Raw genomic sequence first — 24,016 nt, forward strand, 5'->3', positions numbered from 1 at the left:
TCAAGTGAAGAGGCCTTGGAATCATGCAAGGCCGCTTTGGTAGGATGCAGTATGCTGTTTCACTTACCTCATATTTTCTCGGTGTCTACAGATAGGGGCGGTCATGTTCGAGTCGTATACTATGGAGGTGAGGTAGTACCCTGTATAATAAAACCCACTATAGCTCCCTAGTGTAAGTTAGCACTCTTCAGCTTATTAACCGCAATGTAACCCTGCAGATTGATCAGACAATCTATCACTCTATTACTATACAGTATCATGCGATAGATGACATATCTTTTGAGATGTTTTTCAAGAATCAGGATTGTCTCGGAGACACATTATACAATAACCGCCGACGAAGCCATGGCGTCCCCACCAAAATCACGATCGGAAATAAAAGCGGACTTAACGGCCGCTAAGCAAATCCAGGGACCTCTATTCAGGGTATACTATACTATGCATAATCATATGCATAGTACCTTTTTTGTTCCTGGCCCCACGTGGCTTACCACGGAAGGATGTCACGCTTTACGCGGCCCTGAAGAACCCTAATTCACCGTAATTCTAGTCGTTTACAGTTTGTGAGGCTGCTACCATCGAGTGCGAAGTTAGGTAGCTGCGTAGCACATGTTTCAGTTTTCCCTTTTATTATTTTCGCTTTCCTCTTATTTTGAATTTTACTTCGTTTTAATTTCTTTCTTTGTTCGGCCCGTCAGGAGAGTAAATTTTGATCTTTTCCGTTATAGATGAAAGATCGGCTGAGCATTGAGCTTGGTATGCTAGACACGCCGAGATCCTTGCATATACTCCTAGGATGGGCTAATATCGTGGGAGCTTTTACCTCGGAATTAATATTCAGGTGAATTATATGCCAGTAACCTGAACACCCGATACCCGAACTGATTAGAAATGCGTCCGGAGTCGGGAACAGATGAATTCTATATTGCGTCGATCCTTATTTTTAGCCGTCCGTAATACGACCCTGATTTATTGGTTTGTGTGCAGAGTGGGCCCGCTAAAGATCAGGCGTTCCTGAGATCCGCCGGTAGGCTTTTTTGGGTCATCTTAATTCCTCTGCAAAGACTACCAGGAAAGATGTTATTGCTCACTCGACGTCTCTTTGAAAGCCTATGAAACACGTTTCAGGGACAGTCTTTCATCGTCGACTGGTTGGCCATGGCAGCTACTTGTTTCGGGGTATTTAGCAGAAAACGCAAATTCTGCTAAGTTCGATAATGCATGCACCAAGTGGAGCCTCAAGCCGGCCAGGCCGCCAGAAGCTAATCCGTGCAGCTATTCTAATGCACTAGGAGTCTAGGACACGCCGACGGTGGATCAATTGAATGATCAACCGCGATTGCATGTCTCACTTGGATATGCTCAAGTTGTTTCTTCAGCTGAACATTTCCGTAACAGTTACGGAGTACACGGGCCAACCTTGGATCGCAACGGCTACTAACGTGCTTCTCCACGGCCCATTATAAATAAGAGCAGAAGATGCCGTCGAACCTACAACCATCAGTGCGATCAATTCCCTACCCTTGAGCACAAGACATCATGCGCTGGCTTCCCCTCTTTGCCCTCGTCGCGGCCGATATCTGGTCTGCAGTGACAGCCAAGCCTCTTCTGCCAACGGAGGACCCTTGGTATGACCAGCCAGCTAATATTGACACCTATGCACCGGGGCAGACAATCCGAACTCGCGAGCTATCGAGCCAGTTGTCACCCTTCCTCCCCCTCCCAGTCGATGTGAAGGTTGAATCTGTGCATCAGTATCTATTCCGGACCACGGACAGCTTGGGAAACCCAATCGCCGCCGTAAACACCTTGATTAAGCCCCGTAATGCGGACCCGTCAAAGCTCCTTGCGTACGCGCTATACTACGACTCGTCAAACCCAGCCTGCGAGCCCTCTTATACCCTTCAGCCAGACTCGGGCTCTGGGCTTGCGGGAATTCTCTCTGCTAACAACACTCTGTCGACCGATACCGCGTTTGTAAGTTCAAATAATCCCAGTGTTTGGCCACCACCTTCAGCGTCACTGACAATGTTCCAATCAATAGTTGGCCGCCTCTCTGAACCAAGGATGGTGGGTCGTGACCACAGATTACGAAGGAGTGAACGCCCACTTTTCGGCCGGTGTGATCTCCGGTCAAGCGACTTTGGACGGTGTTCGTGGAGCTCTAATTGAAGCCCCTAAACTCGGTCTGTCAAAGGACGCTCGCTACGCCATGTGGGGATACTCTGGCGGTTCGATCGCCGTCAACTACGCCGCAGAGTTGCAGCCGACATACGCACCAGAGCTGAACTTCGCCGGTGCTGCCGCGGGAGGCAACATCGCCAATCTCAGCTCTACTCTCCAAAGAGTCACTGGCGGTCCATTTGCTGGACTTGCCTTCGGCTCTATTGATGGCCTGTCCAAGGCTTATCCCAATGTTTCCGAATGGCTCGACAGATCCCTTGTGCCCGAAAAGCGAGCGGACTTCAAGAAAGTTGCCAGCAGCTGCCTGATCGGCGAGGCTACTCAGGGATTCCTTAAGGATGTCTATTCATATTTCGTGAACGGCAAGGAGTCTTTCAACGAGGACGTTCCTCAGAGCGTGATGCGCCTGGCTGGACAGATGGGTGTGCACGGAACTCCCAAGATCCCCATGTACATCTACAAGCCGGTTCATGATGAGATCAGCCCCGGGGCAGACACCGATGAGCTGGTCGACACCTACTGCAGCGATGGCGCCACTGTGGAATACATCCGGGATCTGGTCGGTGGGCATGGTAGCTTATGGATCACTGGATCTGCTAATGCTATGGGATGGATCGCTGATCGTCTTGACGGGAAGGAGGTCTCCCATCCGGGATCGTGCACGAAGAAGGATGTGCTTCTCTCGGATCTCAACCCTCATATGCTGCCCTTCTTTGGAGAGGAGTTGTGGTCTACGCTGAAATGGACTTTGGGTGGTTTCTTGGGACCTCGGTGATGGTGAGGTTTAGGATCGATAAATTCTCAAACGGGAGTTATGTGGGATGTTGTACATATATAATAGACGTAATGTTTTGTTGAAGATATATATAATGTGACTTAGTACCCGCAAGGATGATCATCAACAACCTCTGATACCGAGCTTATTTTCTCCGGAATAGCTCTATTGATTTCCCAAGTCTAGCCAAAAACAAATAAGGATGAAAACCAAAAACTAGGGCTGGCCGCTCGAATTACTATCCACAAATCCTCGGCATACAGATTTGTGTCCGAGGCGGAGACCGGAAATACTCGTGGTCCGAATCTTATCGCCTTTTCATATCCTCGGATCACCTGCCGCAAATCCTCTTGGCATGGAGAGAATGTACTCATCCATTGTCACTCCGCCATCATTCCCCTCCCAGGTTGACCATGGGTAAAGCTACTAAATCGTACCATTGCCAAAGGTGCGATAGGTCTTTCGCCCGCTTAGAACATCTCCAACGCCATGATCGTTCGCGTAAGCTGCTTCTCCCTTTGTCTTCGGCCGAGTTCCTCGATTAATAATCGCAACTAGACACGAAAGAGAAGCCGTATGTCTGCGACAAATGTCCCAAATCATTTACGCGCAAGTATGTGACGTATAATTACACTCGCTATGAATTCTAAACGTATGTACTGATCGCGAGCAGAGATCTTTTGGCTCGTCACGAACGCTTGTCGCACAGCTCCCCGACATCAGGTGTGGGCCAGGATGCAACAACGCCGTCTCCATCTTCTCATCAGATGTTCAATGGGTTGAACATGCTGGCATCTGCCGTGACAAATCATTCCATGGATTCAACGAGCCAAGGGAACCATAGCCTTCTATCTGGAGGACCAGCGCCCTTCTCAGCGCAAGCGACACCGACGGCCGAGTCCTCTGGATTTAGCGAGCCATTTAGTGGATTTGGTCCGTCCACTGCATATGATGGAGAGGACTTCACCTCTTTCCTCGATAGCATTCCCCTACCCAGCCACCCGTATTCCCCTAGTTATCAGCCGCTTCCCCTGTTTCCACCTTTTCACTTTGATACCCCACCTGTCTATGACCAGCCGCAGAAGGAGAACCCGGCCGAAAGTGCTGAAACCCCTTCAAGCTCCATTTTACCGCGGCACGGCACTCAGATACCCTCACTTCAGACCGAAGAATCTCCGACAACATACAAAGCGCGACAACCTCCAAGTTCACTTTCCATGACAACGCAATGTAGAGAGCGCATTGGTGTCCTTCTATCTGATTACGCGAATGTCATCCCAAACCCATACGTCCCGTCCCGACATGCTCTCTCACGTTGCCTGACCGGTTACCTCACTGGGTACCATGAACATTATCCCATTCTCCATGTCCCCACCCTTGATCTTGATTCCAAGTCATTGCAGTTGATTTTATCCATGGCCAGTCTGGGCGCCCGGTATTGTAGGGAGCCGGAAACGAGCACCGCCCTCTACCAAGTCGCCAAGGCTGTGACGCTTGAACATATCCGAAGAGAATTCCAATGGGTAGAACCTAACAGTGGTATCAACCCAAACCGACAATCAGCGCCATCGCCTGCAGCCAGAGAACAGGATCTTCTAGAGACGCTACAAGCTCTCTTGATGCTAGTATCCGTATCCTCCTGGCATGAACATGATCCGCCTTATGATGAATCGTTATACATGCGGAGCTACATGGAAACACTACTCAGACAGGGAGGGCTGAATGACCTCCCGGCGCAAGACGGGTCATGGGAGAGTTGGGTACGAAGCGAAGAAACAAAGCGAACGCGACTAATCGTGTTTTGCTACTTCAACATTCAAACTATTGTCTTCGATTTGCCACCTATGGTGCTCACTGAGGAGTGTACGCTTGATCTCCCGTGTACAGAAGTAGAATGGCAAGCCACAACCGCCGGCCAATGGATGGAGGAAAGGAGTCAGAGCCGAGGCGAACCAAAATTACAAGATGCTCTCGCTTCGCTTTTCGCACACAACCCGGATATAAAAGGGCGACTGGAGAGCTTTTCCTCGTTAGGCGGCTACGTGCTCATTCACGCAATTATTCAAAATATCTGGCTCATCCAGAAATCCCGTCGGCTGCCCGGTTTCAATGGTAACTCCCTTTCCCCGTCCGAAGTGACCTCGTTAGAACTCGCCTTGGAACATTGGTGCCAATGCTGGGAGCGCAATCGGGAGGCATCCATTGACCCCTTTAACCCACATGGTCCGTTATCATTCACATCCGCTGCTCTCCTCCGATTAGCCTATATTCGCCTGAATGCCGACTTCAGTTCGGCCCGACGGCTCCAAACTTGGAACCCGGAGGAGATCGCCCGGTCCTTGAAAGAGAACCTCAGTGTCGAGCGGAACGACCGGTTAACTCGCGCGGCGCTGCATTGCGCTCACGCCCTGAGTACTCCTATCAAACTAGGAATCAACTATGTCGCTCAGACGCAGGTGCACTCGTGGTCGCTCCAGTACGCACTATGCTCACTAGAATGTGCCGTTCTACTCGCGAAATGGCTCGAAGAAGTGACGGTCGCAAGTCCCAACCCTAGTCTGACCGAACAGGAAAGCAAGCTCTTGGAGTTCGTTATCGAGATGGTGATGGAGACTCGACACGGAGTATCCCGCGAATGGCTCTTGGCCAACAATACCCGTCTGAGTGCGATTGTTACCCGGCTGTGGGCTCGACTGTTTACTGCAGATTATATCTGGGAGTTGGTCAATTTGATGGGTCGGGCTTTGAATAGCTATGCGGATTTATTGGAAAGGATGCATTAGGATTGGTCGTTTGCGATAATGGAAAATGATTCAGCGACAAAAGGCTATCCTCGTGTGTCTGGCGTCTAGGAATGGTCGTCGCCCCGCATTACGACATCCAGTGCACGAATAATGAGACCGACTCATAACATGGGGCATCAAAACGTGGGGGCAAAGGAGGTCCAATCAAAGAATGCAAGAGGATCAAGATCCCAGGGCATCAGGGCATCTCCAAAGTCGATCTCCGAACCAGTATCTGGCAGTACTGCTTGGTCCATGGAATACAGACCAGATAGTTCTTCTCCTGACTTCGCGCCTAAACGAGATCGTTGGATCGTCAATGCCTTCTGTCGAAGTCCACACAAAACGGCCCAATGAGGATCACACTCCCGCCAGCCTGAATCGCGCTCTGTTAACTCGAAGCATTTCTGGACAGCGTTCCAGGCTCGCGTAACACCAGGGGTTTCGGGACAGACGCATAGATGCCACAGGGCATACGTGAGCAGATGGTACGGAGTGTAGCTTGAGGACAACCAACTGTAGCTCTTGAGCACTTCATCCGTGAGCATCTCGGATCCGCATTCGAGTCCCACGCATGCATAGGAGAGGGTTTCCTCGTTAATGTGCTTTGCAGATTGCTTAGCACTTAGGCCATTGAGTGACTGAATGTGCACCAAAGCCTTGGCTTTACAGAGGAGTAGGCGGCCCAACAGAAACGTAGCTTTCTGGACTGGAACGTTCTGGTCGCAATATTTCAGATATGTTCTACTCAAACGAGTGTCAAAGTCGGCCACGAGCTTCCGGGATTCATCATGCACATCTTTACCAGGTTGCGATTGCAACGAAACCCGGTGGATGCGCGCAAATACCTTACTCGCCTCTGCGGTAATCAAGAACATGGTCATCTCCGTCCACGTTTCTTTTGCAGCTGGCGGAGTCTTCAACTGGGGACTAAGGTCGCTGTCGTCGACGTTCAATGGCAGCTTGGTGTTGGAGATAGTCTCAAAGCCCCCGACGAGTCCATGATCTTCGGCCACTCGCTTATCGGCGGTGATAATATGCCACCACAGACGACGTCGCAGCTCACATTCGAGAATCGGCAGATTGAAATTGCTTCCATCGCGATGAAGCCCGATTGACTGAGCCGCGTATATTGTCAGACCGTTCAAAACCCAGTTCGAGCGACCGCTGCTATGGAATCGGCGACATCGCTAGAACAATTAGCTCCAACACATCTCTAGAAGGGAAAGAGCCATACGACATAGATAGCCATAGCCTGTAGAGAGGTTATGGTCGGTGAGTCCAGAAACGAAGAATTGTACAGCGAAACTTCCAATCCCCGTTGATATTTCTGCACAGCGGCATGTTTCTGGCCACCCAAAAAATCGCCCTCATTGATAGATAGTAAGCTCGTGGTTGCAGCGAAGTAGATTGCAAATAGAAGCGCGCTTAGATCCGCTGGTACATCACCTGGGGAGTTAATGGCATTGTATACCTTGGGTAGTAGTGTTGGAATATGTACAACCCTCATGAGCGGATTTACATTGTTCAAATAGACCTGCCATAACTGCGTTGCCTCCCAGCGAGAAGGATATAACTCTGCGACATCTGATACCGTGTGCTGCGGGTTTAACAATAACCCCTCTGCGCGCAGAGGAGAGAATGCAGTAGAACTCCCATTGGCGCTATATGGAGACTCTATCGCCGTTTGAAGCTCTTTCTCCTACCAAGTCATTAACAATAAGAACATATCAACAGAACACATGGCCCAACTTTTTCCAAAACATGCGACAAAAAAGACTCATTGATATACCTCGTCGAAGGACCAGAAGTCACCAAGAAGCCCTCTCTCGACCCGTGATGTTCCCTAGACTGTTGACCCACAGCAGTCCGATCAGTAGAAACTGGCCCTAACCCTTTAGACAGTGCTGAACTTGTAACCGTAACATCCTCATCCCCACCCACTTTCGCCGAAACGGTCCGTTCCAAGCGCGCCAATCGAGCCGCCACCTCATTCAGACTTACATTCGGAGCTCGGCGCTTAGTCTTCTCAGACCCTGGGTAGCGACAGGTCACATTTGACCGGGTGCATGTCGTGCATGGATGAGACTTGTCGCAGCGCACCTTTCGCTGATGGCAGCGGATACAGGATCGTGAGACGTTGTAGCGTCGGAGGACCCTTGTTTCTTCGTAGGTGTTATCTGAGACATTTCCGCTTTCCATGCCTTTGTGTAATTTATGCTATTTTTATTATGAAAACGTAATGTACGATGTTAGAAGTAAATGAAGGTGGTAGGATGACAAGTGGGAGTTATATCGGAGGTTCGGTCGTTCGGTCGTTCGTGCTCGGCAGCTGAACGGCCGATCCCGAATGCTGCGACACCAATTGCTGAAGAACTTAGATTGAAGCATAGCACCAAGACAACAGCAAGCACAGCCGATTTAATCCCTCTGGGTGATACCCGGAGATAATCATTCCTATAATTGACTTCAGGAACGCATTATACAATGTCGATCCTTCGCTCGGGCCTTAGAATATCTCACCCACCCCTTGGAAAATCAACGAGGATCCGTTTTATCCCTAGAAGAACAGTGGCATCCATCGCTTCAAAGCCCCTACGCCAGTTCCCCAAGTCAGACTTTGTAAAACTAGACTCCAGAACGAAAATAGAGGAAGAGGAGGTACCCTTTTATAACCCGCAAAACTTCTATCCTGTATACATTGGTGAAGTGATAGCATCAAGATACCAGGTGGTTTCAAAGCTTGGATATGGTATATCTTCGACCGTCTGGTTGTGCTGTGATCTTCAGTAAGTATTCCGATGATACTATGACATGTTGCGGATTGTAATTGGCTTTACGGAGTAGAAGCAATGGTTTCGTGACACTCAAAGTTTGCACTCGGGGACAACGCCCTGAACATGAAATATCTGTTTCGAAGCATCTGGAGAACTCTAATAACCACCCCGGGAAAAGTCTCACCCGTTTAGTTCTGGACTCCTTCGAGATTACCGGTCCTTATGGAAAGCATGTTTGCTTGACTTATCAGCCACTTGGAATGAGCTTCACGGAATTCCGAAACTCGCTCCCTGACAATAAATTCTCAAAGGATCTCACACAGACAAGTATCCAACTTGTGTTAATAGCACTAGCGTTTTTGCATGATAACCATGTTGTTCATACCGGTGAGTTCATCCTTATATATCAACAAGTCCACAGTGAGAGACGCTCACAGAAAAGCTTAGATATTTCATCGAACAATATACTACAAGGGAATATGGATAGCGAAGTTCTCTGTCAAATTGAAGAAGATGAATTAAAGCGACCAACTCCCAGGAAGGTTCTGAATGACCGTTACATATATCACTCTCGACCTATGCCTGTATGTGCTAGTTTGCCTGTTGTTTCTGATCTTGGGGAGGCTCGGATTGGAAAACAAAAACATAGAGGCGATATTATGCCAGGGATATATCGGGCGCCAGAAGTAATTCTAGATATGGACTGGGATTGTAAGGTTGATATCTGGTCAACTGGAGCTATGGTAAGTTGTCTATTAGGTTTTCTCGGTAGATTCGGCATAAGACTGACAGATTACTTAGGTTTGGGACCTCGTGCAAGATAGCCACCTTTTTTTCGCGAAGAGGAACGGCCTTCTCGATGATGAGCAGCATCTAGCGGAGATGGTGTCACTTATGGGACCTCCGCCTCCGGAATTCCTGAGGAGAAGCCAGAAATGTCGCCAATTCTGGGATGAGCAAGGTATGTCTTCTTGTTTTAGCATTCTCCTACTTATATAACGTTGACTCCTGCGTCATAGGTAATTGGAAAGGCTCTATGCCCGTACCAGAACAGTCACTGGAAATAAGGGAGCGGCAGTTTTCAGGAGGAGATAAAGAGCTCTTTCTGAATTTCCTGCGGAGAATATTTCGTTGGTTACCTGAGGAGCGACCAACTGCGGAGGAGCTGGCGTATGATGACTTCTTAATGCAGCCCATCATATCGGATGCTTAGAAGGTGATGGGCTCTTCTTAAAGGTATGAATGCTATGAACTACTCCATTCTATTAAATAACTCACATGCTAGTTCATTCCTTTTCTCCGTGTCCATAATCCTCTTATACAGAGATGCGTAAAAATTAGCTGTCATTGAATTTGTCTTCGTTTTTTGTCCTTGTATACCGTCCAATTATCCGAGGTTTTCAGCATATGTTTGTCGGGGATACAGGATACACAGATCACGAGATCCGGTATTGTGAGCATGTCTATATATTCATCAGATAACATTTGTCCTATTCCCTGAAGAATATACCGAATCTATTGGATAGTGCGGTCTTCCAGGAGAGGTAAATGAAATATCGCTCCACTATCCCGTGTTCTCCTATTGTTTCATGCCACTCACCGATTTAGACCAACAATTTCCGAGCGATGTAAGTGCAGAGATAAGGGGTCAGTGAGCTTTCCATTTGGCCAATGCCATGCTGACTTTGAGTGAAGGTATGGGCTATCGTCAGTATGGTATCGAGTATAAGTGGAGGGAAGAGGGGTGTTATATGATTCGACTGACGTTCTAGAATCCAGCGGTGAGTTCGGCGAGGACTACGAGGACGAAGATACTGGTTTGCTTCCTACTACTGAGCGGGGAATGTTTTACGTTAGGGTGTATATTTGTAATAATGTGTAATGTCTAAAGACCGGGTTATGAAATTATTAACCTGCCAGTTTTTATAGCTCAATCCTCGTCTTTGTACTCTATAACGATATTATGCGTCTCTAGCAAGCGACATGAAAAGTTCTCGTAAAATTTAATGTATCCTTCTATAACAAAAGCCGCATCAGCTAACAGCTTGCTGGTAGCTTGATTGGATTTTCGAGGCTTCAAGAGACTCCCGACTTGCCTGGTCTCTGTTGCTGATATGAAAATATAGCCCACGACGAACGGCAGCTGATTTTCGTGCTTAATATATTTGAATCTAAATATGTTCTACAGATTCTGGCGGTAACGCTCATTAATTGTGCGTAGCAGTAACCAGTATATTCGATGGAAGGCAAGATAGGGAAAGCTAAGCTCCAAGGTTTTCCCTTGTAAAGCATTTTGGAGACGCTCTAATAGTTCGATTGTATTTAGCTGCCGGTGTGTATCTCCTTCTCTTGAACATGAAGACGCTTGTTGTTTCCTGCCATTCCACCAGAGGGAAAGACCTTGCGTGCTCTCGGAAAGCCTATTTTTATTGTTAATCCATTCGGATTTGGACACAACCTTTTCAATATCCGCTTGTGTCCATTCTGTTTGACTAGAGCCGTCACAGTAGCGTGCCCTGAACGTCTGAGCAATGGGGGCGAGCTCTTGAAGGCCTCGGGGTCCACGCACTGATGCCTGTGGAGATATCCGGCGCTTGTTCTTCGCGTATGCTGACACTGAGTAATCCATGCTTAGCTTAAAGCGTTTTAGATAGTTCTCCAGGGTCCGGGGTGGATCGCTAATAAATACACCATCCTGGAGGCCCATTATGAGGTCTATGTTTAGCTATTCACCCTGGAGAAGCTTCTTTTGCCACGCAGCATTGTAAAGATGATAGGTATACAAGAGTGAGTCCTATGCGTTCACGAAGGCGACACTGGCTTCTTGAAACTTGATTTTGATATGATATGTAATCAATCCACAAAAGAGAGGATACGAGCGCCAGAGTTTAAAAGGCTTTGAAAGTGGACGGTTCAGCTTTTCCTTCGCTTTTATGAGGGGATCATACCTAACCCAATAATCGATAGTCTGTTGGATATTCTTGAACAGAAGGTCATTCGACGGCGGCCATGTCTCTACGCGAAGGGACTTGTGACGTTCAAAATTGAGCTCGATTGAATTGGACACCTGACGGGCCGTGGTCTCTAAATCAGCGTATCCGCGAGTTATATCTTCCCGCAAGACATGATGAATATCGAGGTAGACCTGGGTGGCAAAAGTCACGGCAAGGGGGATTTCATGTGTCCTGAATGCTATACGCAAGCCACGGGTGAGTTCGTCTTCGGCTACCATTTTTGGGACTCTCATACAGAGCAATGCGAACTCTCCGAGATGCTCTGTCAGGATGACTTTGTCTTCCGTGAACTTTTCCCGGGCAGTCATTTTTGTCCGATCGCTGGTAGGATCATATTGGCCGTAAAAGCACGGCTTGTACTGCGGGACATGTTGCGCATCTACCATCGGGACAAACGACTGGAGGAGCTGGTAGACGGGCCAGAAGGTGCCAGAGGAGACTCCCCACATGCGAAAATTCATATCATCCCCAGGATGTTCCCTGAAGGCTTGGTCTTCACCTTTCTCAGAGCACAGAGCCAAATACATAGCTGTCAACATCTGCTTGGGTCCACCAAACTGATCAAAAAGGAGCTTCGCATCATCCTCAAGACGCCGGGCAAGATCCAAGGCAGTATTGGTCATCAAGGAGGCCGCCACCAAGTCATACTGGCCCTTCCGATGACCTGCCCATGTTCGGTGGATCAGTGAGCGGAACGTATGATAATCGTCGAGGAGAAGACTGAACGCGGTGAATGCTTCGTCGAGATCCTTCATTTGTTCTGCTTGATAGTTGGCTTCCGATCCCAATGACGACGTGGGCACGGCCGTTGGAAGGTCTCGCATCTGCAAGAAATCCTTTGATGGTTCTTGTACTTCCAATCCCTCAAACCTATTAATCTTGATCTTCTTGCTGTCATCATCTCCAGCGCCCAAGTACTCCCGTGGAAATCGAGGCCGTAGGGTTTCACGAACATGTTCTAGGATTCCGATAAAATACGCATGGCTGTCCTCTGCACTCTTACTTTTATGAGCAAGATAGTCGCCATGACGACGTCGCGTATGAATGGCTCGCTCCGGAGCTGTGACGAAACTGGAGGGGACATGGATTGGCGGGCGATGGTCATGGGCAATCCACTCAGCAAGACTGACAAAGTCTTTTATCGCAATCGTATATGTCGGCGTAGCTGGGCCTTTCTGGGACTTTGCCTGTTTCCTTGCTTTCCCCTTCAGCCTGCCGCTGGGTTTCTCCTTCCTGGTTTGTGTCAACTGATCCACCGCATAGCCGCACCTTTTGGCAGTAGATGCAAGCCATGATGCCACTGCATTGGTGTCTTCCTTGTACTGCAGGTAGCTACTTGTCAGGAGCTCGGACAGCATGTTAGGCCTGATTGACTGCTAGGTCACAACAAACAAAGAGTAGAGCGCGGGGTAGGAGACTTCCATGGACCCCACGTCTTTATAAGAACTGATGGAAAGATTGTTGTTCTGGCTTGACAATGCAGAGATACGATTCACTATAGACAAAGAAAATGTAGTTGGGAAACGAGTAAAATCTCTTAGGTAGGGCCTGTCCAGCTACTGACTTTTGTACTAAAGGCAGGGCTCGTACTACTTAGTAGAGTACCTAGAGTGCAAATATATCAGAAGTAGAATAAGTAGAATACTGAACACCCAAGATGTAGGGGATTGAGAATACTTGTCTTAACTGCTAAATGACTCTATGGACAACTACGCCAAGTTAGATGCACGCACTACTGATGTTTTGCACAATATCGTTTTGCAAGACTCTGTGGCCTTTTCATGGCGTAAACCTAGCGTTACTACTTTATCGTGATTTGATTTAGGTAAGAAAGATTCTACTGTTGACTGATATCTGGAAAGGAAAGGAGAGAAACATCTTCAGCTAATAACGCCCAGTAAACTAATACTCTGGGTATGCTTATCTTCGGATTTAAGCGGGTCCGAATCCCTTAGGCATGGCAGCTAAGCCCTGGCTCATATACTAACGGCACCTCTGGGTGTGAAGCGAGTTTCAACACCCAGTTCGGACGGATCAGCTCGACTTATTATCCAATAAGTGTTGTAGCTAATATGATATTGCATTGCGTAATTTATCTCCAAATTACTCCCGTCTCATCTTTTCCTTGTCTCGTATTCAAGGAGATGTCTCATTCGCTAGTAGCACAAACCGAGGGGCATGTACGCCATGAGATTTCTTAAACATGACAGAAAGTGAATTAGAAGCCATCGCTCAAGAGCCTATAAAGGACAGGTTCTTCCCGGACTCAACGATATCATCTTTGCCATCAACAACCCTCTGTGCAGCTTCCTACTACTACTATACTCAAATATCTCCCTACCCAGCATTCTCGCTCTTGAATTCGCTCTCCTCAGAATGGCAAACGCAATCGAGTACGCCACTCCTATCTCCTTCACTAAGACCTGGCATACCGAGCCCTATCCGTTCATCTCCCCATCTCGACCTGAATTATCCGCCGAGGGTAAGAACGTGGTCGTCCTCGGTGGCAGCGCAGGTATCGGCAATGCCATATCCGTTGCCTTTGCCCAGGCAGGACCTAAGTCGATCACAATCGTGGGACGACGCCTGGAGAAGCTCCAGGAGGCCGCGGAAAAGGTGACTGCTGCAGTGTCGGACAGCGCCACTCAGGTGCTAGTCGAATCTGCGAATCTACAAGACCGTGCTCAGGTAGACCGCGCATACCAGTCCGTCGTGGATAAAGTGGGCAAGATAGATATTCTGGTGATCAATGCCGTGTTGCTCCCCGCGCCCGGAGGCCTCACGAACTACAAGCCTGAAGAGCTCGTTCGTACAATTGAGGGCAATCTCTTGATAGTCATGAATGCGTTCCAGGCCTTCTTGCCCATCGCAGGACCTGAACCAGTCGTGCTCCACACGTCTACCTGTCTGGCCAACATTGCTCCTACCCCGGGCCTTGCTGGCTACAGCATCAGTAAGGCCACGTGTCTCAAGGCGATAGACTATTTCGCCATGGAGAACCCGCATGTGCATGTGGTCAGCATTCAGCCCGGCTGGGTGGCAACCGCCTCGAATGGATATCAGGAGGAAGCTCCTGACAAAGGTAAGAATTATCTTGCGAGCCTGGTATGGCTTCTTGTTTATTGCAGAATGCTAACGACAGATAGCTGAGCTTCCGGGCCAGTTTTATGTCTGGCTGGCATCTCCCGAGGCCAAGTTCTTGAAAGGAAAGTTTGTTTGGGCCAACTGGGATGCGCAGGAGTTACTGGAGAGAGCGAGCGAGATTCAATCAACCAAGCTGCTGAACTGGGTCGTGGAGGGCATTCCCATGTAATGGTTATAGGAGGATGGATACTTGTAAGCAGCTGTAGTCGTGTGTTTTTCAATCTGATTTCTGTTTATCGAATGTTCGTGGTGTCTATCCTAGTTAAAGTAAACGTGATTGAGAGCTACTTTCTTGACACATCGGAACTTGGGAACCATGCTACATATATGGACGGGCTGTTCTCGGCATTCAGCTGAGAATAAGTCCGTTTGCTCTCAAATATGAATAGCTAACCAACGATAGATTGGGCGTCGGACAGGCAACATTCTTGCTACCACAACAGGTTTTGATAGTTCTTAGAATCTCAACCATATATGCGGGGCGCTATGCACCAGGAAAATCCAGTGGGGCGTCATTTAGCGTAGAATTAAATGACTTAAATCCTTCGACTAAGAGAGCCAAAAGCTATACGAGCGAGGGTTAGCGCCATATCTGCCCAGGTCATCGTCAGCACTAACCGTGATTCGTATTTCGTTCCCGAAACTCCGGAGGATGACGTTTGAGATGCCGACAACTTCGCTTGATCGATCCCAACACGTCTCGCCCACGTTCACAACCTCAACAGCGTACAGAGATATCGCAAGCCATGGCTGTGAAATCTGGAAAGCAGAAGGAAGTCGCGATACCCAGGCTCAGGATTCGCAAAGCCCACCGGAAATCCCGGCAGGGCTGTCGGAACTGCAAACTACGCCGAGTAAAGGTAGGTAGCTTCTACTCGTCTTGATGGCCCATTCATCTTATATATCTCGATTTACCAGTGTGATGAGGTACAGCCCTCATGTCAGCGATGTACTGCCTACGGTGTCCTATGCAACTATGGCTCCAACGCTCCCGACTTACAAATGGCCCGCGAGATGGAAGATCCGGCGGTGATCAGCGCTGATACTACGACCACGCTAGAGTTAACCAGAGAAGACAAAGACTATCTAATCTCTTTTGAGAAATCGGGGACCCTTGTTACAATTGCCACTGTCCGTCACAAGGAGGTCTTGCAGTTAGCGTGTCTCGTAAGTGGATACCAATAGCAGGGCCCAGGATGATCAAACAACGAATGACTGAGTGCTTAACCCTTGTAGAATCCCTATCTCATGCATGTAGTCTTGGCTATTTCCGCTATGCATAATCGCCACCGGGGCATGCCGACTCCAAGAGGCCCCAGCTCATTTGAGAGCTACCACATCTCCCAATGCGCGGCACTACTGAGTCGGAAACTATCGCAACCTTTACGAGCAGAGGACCGTGACACACTCTGGATGACGTCGACTTTATTAGGCATAATATCCACCTCGAGTATCTCCTCTTTAACACCGGAAGAGGCCTGGCCGCTGAAATTGTCCGACACATCCGACCTGGAATGGCTGCGTATGGCTGAGGGAAAAATGGCGGTCTGGAGGCTCGCTGATCCCCTACGTCCGAATAGCCTCTTCCGCGACATGGCTGAAGAATACACGCAGATGTATGACGGCCCCCTTTGCATAGGCACGGATCGAGTGCCGCCGGTGCTAGCGCGACTCTGCTGTATAACTCCGTCATCATCCCCGGACACTAATCCGTACTTCACGGCTGTGCATACAATCGCCCCCCTGCTACATAGGTCTCCTGGTCAGCTGTCAAGGGCAAATATTCTGTCATTTACGAGCCGTATGAAACGCCCGTTCAAGTCGCTGTTGCACGCAAGAGACCCTGTGGCACTGTTGCTTTTATCCTTGTGGTATGTGAAAGCTGGAGATGTAGTATGGTGGCTTCAACTTCGGGCAAGAGTTGAATGCCAGTCGATCTGTATGTATCTTCGACGGTACCATGCCGATCGGTGGGACATCCTAGATCTGCTGCCCTGTGGATCGGAGCAGAGTGCAGGAGTACATGGCCTCTATATCTCGTTTCAGCCCAACTCCTTATGTTTTCTTTCCAGTATGCCAACGCCTTTATAAGCGTCGCTTTTGATGTATCACAGGGATGGAACACAGAGATCATACATTGTTACTCCATCATATATCAATCATGATATGTCATTGCTTTGTTCACTAAATCTCTAATTATCTCTGTACTTGTGAACCTGGACTTGCAGCCCAGTTGTTACACTAGACCGATGCGGACAATCCTCCCTACAGTGCAAACATGAGTCTCTTTTTATCTACTTTGTTATTGGATTCGGAGAACAGAAACCCAAATTCGCTGCATATTGCGTGGGTCGCGCTTCCTGTTAGCTCTTGAGCCACAGAGCTGAAAGATGCATAATTAGCGCAGAAGTACGGCAATCCCCCCGCAGTTTATCAACCAAAAACCCAATAGACTATGTCGATCATGCTTCAGACCCAATGTGAGGTATGACATGTCCTTGTCTATGCCAGAAAGTGATTAACATAACTGGAACTGACCATGTGATGATGCCCGTCTATATAACTGATGGAAACCCCCAAACTGAATACTTATCTTAACTTCGAGAATAGATATCCCGTTTAAACAAAAGTTAACACATCATGAACATCCTAAACACCCTCTTTGTTCTAGCTGTTGTGTCAATAGCTACCGCCAATCCAATGGCTAACCCAGGCAACAATCTCGAAACGCGCGACTGTGCCACTGTTCTTAAGTCATGCGAGCAACACAGCGACTGCTGCACTGGACCCTCGTGCGTCTTATACTCAGTAAGCCTTGGATTGATTCTGATGCGATGAGAACTAGACATGAGGTCTTTTTTAGGATTTATGGCTTCCTAATAAGTACTCTTTGCAGTGCGTTTGACTGTGTGAGCTGTAGATACGATCGATGCCAGAATATGAAGATATATGCACAGACATACTTGAGAGAAGAAGGAAAGATGCGGCAGAGCGTTCGAGTGACAGACACGCAGGAGGCTTATTCTACCTTGCAAGTGAAAGCTTAAATCATCAAAATCAGATTGCATTTCATGTAGACAACAATACTGCCCTGGTCCGTCTTAACTACTGCCGCATACTTTATTGTGAAAACCAGACCATACCCATATTCATTCTCAAACCCAACACATTAAACCACACGATGCCACTCAACATACCTTTCGCAACCAGTATGCCCAGACCAAAATGCCATTTCAAACTCATGCTGTGTCGGATTCCCTCCCAACCGCATGGGCCATTTCGCAACAATGCTATTCTCAGTCTTCATCTCCAGACCAAGGGGACGGCCCATATCTCTAAACCGCGCGTTTTCAACGAGCCTCTCAAAGAGAGTATCATTATCCGTAAATAAATCCATAGCATTCATCTGGTTCAGAAATTCGGCATTATATTTATTTGTAGGATCTCCCTGTCTGGGTCTCATTGGCAGAAAACGCTGTAGTGTTTCCATGGCACGAAACATACACGCGACCTGATCTTTGGGTGTAGACATCTCTCTCGTAGCGTTGAGGAATAGCATGATAAGTGTGGCTTTTGGGTTTTCCTTCTTGCTTTTGAGAAGGGGTCCGAATAAGGCAAGGGTTTTTGGTGGTCCTAGGTATCCGAGGTCGGCGATGTTGGCAAGCTGGGAAATGTTAGTCTAGAATTGATGATTAATTGGTAATAGGATAGGGGATATCTAACCTCGATTCTGTCATAGAATGTTTCTTTGTCCCTCAATGTGGCTAATGTATCTGGCAAATCCATTGCATCTTTCTTGAAAAGCGATACGTTAAGGTTTAGGGTATGTAGCCGTTTACAAAACGTCTCTAGCTCACGCTTGACATGTACATATAGCTGACCGTATAGATCATGTTTCGCACCGTAAGAAGGTTGCAAGACTTCGGTGAGTGTCCACCCTTGGAGAGGGTCTGCCGAATCAGGCATTGGCCATGGATGGTCGGTATGGAACAACGTGCTTGCTTATATTAGCGACCGAATGTTCGTTATTCAGAGGTAGATACGTTGATACTTACGGATTAGGAACCCTAAAGGTTTCACGGGATGCCCCCAATGGAAGTAATATCCCATCGCTCCGGAACTTCAACATGGAAAGACGCCAGGAAGGATGCATCGCAAACAAAGCTCTGTCTCGATAATCCCGGCGACTATGGGCAAGTGTGCCTGACTTATGCAAAGCAGCGGCTTTATCATAGGACATACCAGGTATATCTGGGAGGTAGGACAGAATCCTATTCCACTCTTTTTTGCTGAGCGTCGCGGCTAGGGTACTACTCCCACATGACCATGTTTTCTGTAGAACACCTGAAATCTGCACTGGGCTTACTTCCAAGAATTCCCTTATGGTCGGACAAACCGCGTCCCGAATCGACTGGAGAAGGGGCTCTGGCAAAAAGGCTGAGTACCATAGATGTATGATTGCTTCGCTGGCAATATCTGGGGGTAGATGGAATGCCACCAGGAGGAATATGAGGTTTCGCGCTACAACCGTCTCATCACGGTCATTGATATCAACATGGATGCGTCCGCAGTACCACTCTGGAAGAGATGCAATGGTCTTGACTAGATTCCTCAAGTCTCCAGAGGCTTTATTACGTTAGTAATACGAACGTCCACTGGATTCCTTAGCCCGCATACCTGCCAGAAGAAGGGAGAGATCCTGAGAATAGTCCTCGCCCTCATTATCCTTCAGTTGCAGTAGATCTAGAGCCGGGATGTTGCCCCACAAATATTTGCTTCCTCCATGCATGGAAACAGGGGTGTGCTCTTCATCCGTGCTGTCTATGAAGTGTGGCACACGGTCCTCGACTTCCCATGCCGGACGCCAGTCGGGCTTTCGAATGCGACTTTTACAGTCAAATTTGTGGACCGGCCAGTGAGCGGCCTGACAATCCTTGCTGCAGTACTTTTATCTCTTGTGAGTCTTTCCATGGAAAAGGCTGTTGAATGTGGGCTACTTACCATTACTAGGTGGCAGCCTTTACAGGCCTTGGTGCCAGGTCTGAGGCAGGCGATACCGTTTTCTTTCTGTCCCCAGTTTGCGCACTGAAAAGGATCCATTATGTCACTAAAAGCACGGAAGCTCCGTAATGTAGGTATCTCTTAAAGCTTTGGTTAGCGGAAAGTCTAACTAGCATCTCTGAGTATGTTTGTGTGCAGAAATACAGTAGATAAGAGAGCAGTATAAGAAACGTTGAGTCGAAGTCCTCGAACTGCTAGTTCAGTCATTTAATATGACATATCCTATAGGGATGAGGGGTAATCATCGTTGTGCCCAGAGCCACTCTGTCACACTATTGGTGACTCGGTTGCTTTGGCTACGACAAGGCTCGCGGCTACACAGTTCCTGGCGCAGCAACATGCATACAAGCTGCATTGGATGGCCCTCCCCCCTCACTTGGCGTTATACTTGCTCACAAATTTCCTATAGGTTTCTAAATTAGAACATACGCAAGGCTAAAGATGGGGCAATAAGTGTACTACTAGCCAGTCACCCCTTGTTGAACTGACTATTCTTTCTCCGCATCATTGAGCGACCAATACCAATCATGTCCTATGGTCAGACCTCTTCGTGTAAAGATCCTACCTTCTCCCTACTCCATACTAAATGAAAATAAGCCGCTAAGCAGATCGCATATTCCACCAAAGAGAAGATACACCGTAACACGTGACCGTGCCCTAGGCTGCCATTTGACCCGCCTCAGGCATGCGATGCGGGGTCGTTGCCTGATTGGCGCTGCCATATTTCATCAAATTCGCAATGTGTACCGTATATATCTAAATTCCAAACATTCACCAAGTACTCCTGCCATGGACAGACTTCCTCCCGAAATCTTACTGAGAATATTTAACTATCTACAGCCTAAGCTCGCTCAACTCCCCCAAGGGAACTGTGAGTGATCCGATTGTGGTCGGATTTAGACTCACGGGAAGGAACCACAGCACGGTGGTGTGTCAATCATGGACCATCTGTTAAGACTGCACACACGCCAGCCTCGGTCCAGACTGTATTGGCCCGCTCATCGGGGTCATCCACATCGACTGAGACATATGCTGCCCCGGCTGTTAAGACCGCCAAGATGCTCACGTATAAATCGACGGTTCCTGAAGTCATGCGAATGCCCACATGATCACCTTTTCCTATGCCAGCCGCGCGCATTGTCGCCGCACGAGAAGCAATCTCCGCTTGTAGCTCGCCATAGGTAAGACGCGTTTGTCCATTGTCAATGACCGGATGCTGGGGATGGGCCTTGACGGTTTCGTCCAGGATATCGATGAGTGTACGTGGTGGAGCAGTTGGCTGGGAGTTGTAGATAGCGCACTCCGGTAGCTCCAGCTCCTCGGTAATCAATGGCTGATACTGGCCTCTACCCATGGCTTGAACATTAATGACCCTGACCCTCGGGTTTGAAGCCGGTCACTCTCTTCACATTGTCACCATGTCGTCTATACGCCAAAGGGGCTTTAATAGTTGGCATGTGTTACATTCTCGAGTCCTTGTCTGGTCCTGCGTGATCCTTCAATGGTGGACGATCAAAACCTTAATGGACAAGGGAACAAGGTTTAAAAAGGGCGCTATTGGTATGTTTGCGTGTGCATATTCACTAGACAGTCACGACTAGAACATGATCTGGGCATAGTGTCTGAAAGAGAAGACCTTTATTAGACCAACTGGATTAGCAAGTCCTATTCAACCAACCCTACACTCGATAGTCAAGGATAATTCTTAAGCAACAAGTGTCACACTACTTTCTGCAGTCTCAGCAGTTTCAATTAAGAACCTAAACACTCCCATTTCTCCACTATTACCCTGCAAAATAGGGTGCTAGGCGAATAAGGGGTGAACGAGTTTTCAGCCAGCCATACATATTTCTTCAGGCGTTCTTCTCGAAGATTACCACAATAGGCCACAAGTCAGTGGTACACCACTAATTAAAAACTATATATAGATTGTTAAAGGAGATCACTAAGCCTGAGCATGATCACCCTGTATAAACATTATCCTGTATATATAATAGGCGCATATATCTCAACTTAGTAGTGTTGTTGCTTCTAACTAGAGTCAAATGATAGCTGCAACAGTATACAGAAAGAGGTTTATGCGAAGCAACAAATAAAAAGAACCATGCAAGTAAAACTTTAAGTAGCCCGCAACAGAGATCAAACTATAAACTCTGCAATATGCCAACTCCCGAAAATCGAACATGTCTGTGTAAAGTTCTAACAAAGCATCATCTAGACACAACGCCAATACGCTGTCTATTGCACCATATCCTATCCAACGTCACTAGAATATCTAAGATTAAAGTACGAGCCGCGGCCCATGGTACTTGTTATTCTCCGTAGCAAAGGCAGTAATGGAATCCTTCGTCCGCTTAGGAAATCCTTCAAAGGATCTGGCATAGGTGGCCACAGAGTGGGCAACAAGCTAGAATAAAAGTTCAGGTTAGTCAGGTCAGACAACAGTATAAGTATTATACGCAGGTGACGCTCTTACCTTGGTGTTCAACTCCCATGCCGTCAAATTCACATTGCCCACAACATCACAGATCTGGTGATAGCATGGATCATACCAGGCGCCGGCAACACCACCGAACATCTCCTGCTCCTCCGGTGTCTTGATACCCTCGGCTCCAGTGGCAATACCGCCTCCAGGAATACCGTGACGGATGAAAGCGTCATAGTCACTGCGACCATCGAACGGAATATAGGTGTAATTGAGGTCGTGGTCATTATAGAAATCGACGTACAGGTCACGCAACTCCTCGGATCCGACCGGGTTTACCGAATTGGTGGCGTTGTAAACCTGGTACGCAAAGTTCGGGGAGCCAAGCATATCGTAGTCCATGAACAAACGAATCTTCAGGTTCTCCTCGGGAGTGAGAACGGAAACATAGTAGTCCGATCCAAGGAGACCTTCCTCTTCACCGGCCCACCATGCAAAACGCACGCAGTTGTTCACCCGGTATTGAGTCAGCAGGGTTGCGAGTTCCAGGAGTGTCAAGCTACCAGAGCCATCATCGTTGATGCCTGGTCCTTCGGCAACGCTGTCACTGTGGCCACCGAGCATCACACAGTTCTCGGGATCGCCCTCGGTCGTCTGGGCGATGATGTTGGTCGTATGAATGGTCTCGACGATGGCATCCATGTAGGCGATACCATCGACCTCCTCGCCCTTCTCTAGTTTCTCCAAAATAGGCGCAGCATCTTCATCAGAAAGACCCCAGGTAGCAACATGGTCCGGTGTAGGGTTACCAAGGGTCCCACTCAGGCTACCCTTTTCGTTGTTATATACCACGGCCGCAACAGCACCGGCTTTTCCAGCCAACTCCGACTTCGTACCGAACGGACAGGTCCCACGACTAATGAGGGCAATAGCGCCAGACACATCCGATGGGAAATCAGACGCGTCACACCCGAAGTTCGAAACCGCTACTAGGGGGGCATGTACGGGTTGTTTGTTCTTGGTAGGAGGAGTCAATCCCATGGGTGCCGCCGATTCAGGTACAGCGTCGCCGAGGACCAGGCGGGATTCGAAAACATTGCCCGTCACGGCGGGAAAGGACTGGTTGGTGATGGTGTAGTAGTCACCCAACTTCGCAAGCGTCGAGTAGATGTAGTCAATGGTTCCGAGGTGTCCTACGAAGGTCCTTTTGTCAGCGGGTATGGGAGAATTGCATGGTTCAACTACCTACCTTTGCTTCCAATGACCCGAGTCGGGTGATTATATTCCTCCTCTCCCAAGTCGGCGATCTTGGACAGTTCTTTCGCTCTCTTCAAGAGGTTCTCAGCTTTAACGTGACTCTGAAACGCGGAGGAGCTGACCAGCTCCTTGTCGGAGGTGATGGGAACCTGGGATTGCAACAGAGGAAGTTGGACTGCCCCTACTTCGCCAAGGAGTAGGGTAGCAATTGCTACCTCTGGAAGCTGTAGTCGCATGATGGTACACGGTTGTGGTTGAAATGGAGATACGATCACTGGGGAGTTGTTGAATGCGTCACCCTGGAGCTGAGGTGGAGATAAACACCTCGGTTTGTTTATCCGAGAGGCTGGGGCTTATCGATCACGCGATAACTGATAAGATAACCATCATCTCCAACCATGACTCATGAGAAGAGTATATGTTTGAACACGGAGAGCAAATTGTGGAAGGAGAATCCCTGAAAACTGAACATTGTCTAAATTATATGGCAATTGATTGTCTTAATAATTTACATAATATACGGTTTTGTATTACCTACAAGATATGTACTCCATCTATTGTGGAGAATACTCCGTGCATAGAATATATATCTGCGA

The 24,016-nt window shown here is 48.2% G+C and overlaps 7 protein-coding genes across 7 annotated transcripts; 3 read left to right on the forward strand and 4 right to left on the reverse strand.

Moving 5' to 3' along the window:
- Positions 1 to 1,539: 1,539 nt before the first annotated feature.
- Positions 1,540 to 2,959, forward strand: AO090012000103 (uncharacterized protein; the record flags this gene model as incomplete). The annotated part of the gene is made up of 2 exons (XM_001727117.1): positions 1,540 to 1,977; positions 2,045 to 2,959. The coding sequence occupies 2 exons, from the start codon at positions 1,540 to 1,542 to the stop codon at positions 2,957 to 2,959; spliced, it is 1,353 nt and encodes a 450-aa protein (XP_001727169.1).
- A 1,217-nt stretch (positions 2,960 to 4,176) lies between these two features.
- AO090012000104 (transcription factor domain-containing protein) lies at positions 4,177 to 5,742 on the forward strand (the record flags this gene model as incomplete). Its single annotated transcript, XM_001727118.3, has 1 exon — positions 4,177 to 5,742. The coding sequence occupies one exon, from the start codon at positions 4,177 to 4,179 to the stop codon at positions 5,740 to 5,742; it is 1,566 nt and encodes a 521-aa protein (XP_001727170.3).
- Positions 5,743 to 5,879: 137 nt separating this feature from the next.
- On the reverse strand, positions 5,880 to 7,286 carry AO090012000105 (fungal specific transcription factor domain-containing protein; the record flags this gene model as incomplete). The annotated part of the gene is made up of 3 exons (XM_023236322.1): positions 5,880 to 6,932; positions 6,980 to 7,191; positions 7,265 to 7,286. The coding sequence occupies 3 exons, from the start codon at positions 7,284 to 7,286 to the stop codon at positions 5,880 to 5,882; spliced, it is 1,287 nt and encodes a 428-aa protein (XP_023091255.1).
- A 4,027-nt stretch (positions 7,287 to 11,313) lies between these two features.
- Positions 11,314 to 12,891, reverse strand: AO090012000106 (uncharacterized protein; the record flags this gene model as incomplete). The annotated part of the gene is made up of 1 exon (XM_001727120.1): positions 11,314 to 12,891. One exon carries the CDS (start codon positions 12,889 to 12,891, stop codon positions 11,314 to 11,316), a length of 1,578 nt encoding a protein of 525 aa, XP_001727172.1.
- A 1,018-nt stretch (positions 12,892 to 13,909) lies between these two features.
- Positions 13,910 to 14,846, forward strand: AO090012000107 (SDR family NAD(P)-dependent oxidoreductase; the record flags this gene model as incomplete). The annotated part of the gene is made up of 2 exons (XM_001727121.1): positions 13,910 to 14,615; positions 14,680 to 14,846. The coding sequence occupies 2 exons, from the start codon at positions 13,910 to 13,912 to the stop codon at positions 14,844 to 14,846; spliced, it is 873 nt and encodes a 290-aa protein (XP_001727173.1).
- A 2,461-nt stretch (positions 14,847 to 17,307) lies between these two features.
- Positions 17,308 to 19,777, reverse strand: AO090012000109 (DUF4470 domain-containing protein; the record flags this gene model as incomplete). Its single annotated transcript, XM_023236323.1, has 8 exons — positions 17,308 to 17,412; positions 17,641 to 17,719; positions 17,875 to 18,341; positions 18,401 to 18,450; positions 18,535 to 18,627; positions 18,920 to 19,303; positions 19,355 to 19,420; positions 19,735 to 19,777. 8 exons carry the CDS (start codon positions 19,775 to 19,777, stop codon positions 17,308 to 17,310), a joined length of 1,287 nt encoding a protein of 428 aa, XP_023091256.1.
- Positions 19,778 to 22,019: 2,242 nt separating this feature from the next.
- AO090012000110 (uncharacterized protein) lies at positions 22,020 to 23,656 on the reverse strand (the record flags this gene model as incomplete). The annotated part of the gene is made up of 3 exons (XM_001727123.1): positions 22,020 to 22,145; positions 22,215 to 23,356; positions 23,413 to 23,656. 3 exons carry the CDS (start codon positions 23,654 to 23,656, stop codon positions 22,020 to 22,022), a joined length of 1,512 nt encoding a protein of 503 aa, XP_001727175.1.
- Between the last annotated feature and the right edge of the window lie 360 nt (positions 23,657 to 24,016).

The sequence above is a fragment of the Aspergillus oryzae genome, chromosome 4, assembly GCF_000184455.2.
Source record: "Aspergillus oryzae RIB40 DNA, chromosome 4".
NCBI classification, from domain to species: domain Eukaryota; kingdom Fungi; phylum Ascomycota; class Eurotiomycetes; order Eurotiales; family Aspergillaceae; genus Aspergillus; species Aspergillus oryzae.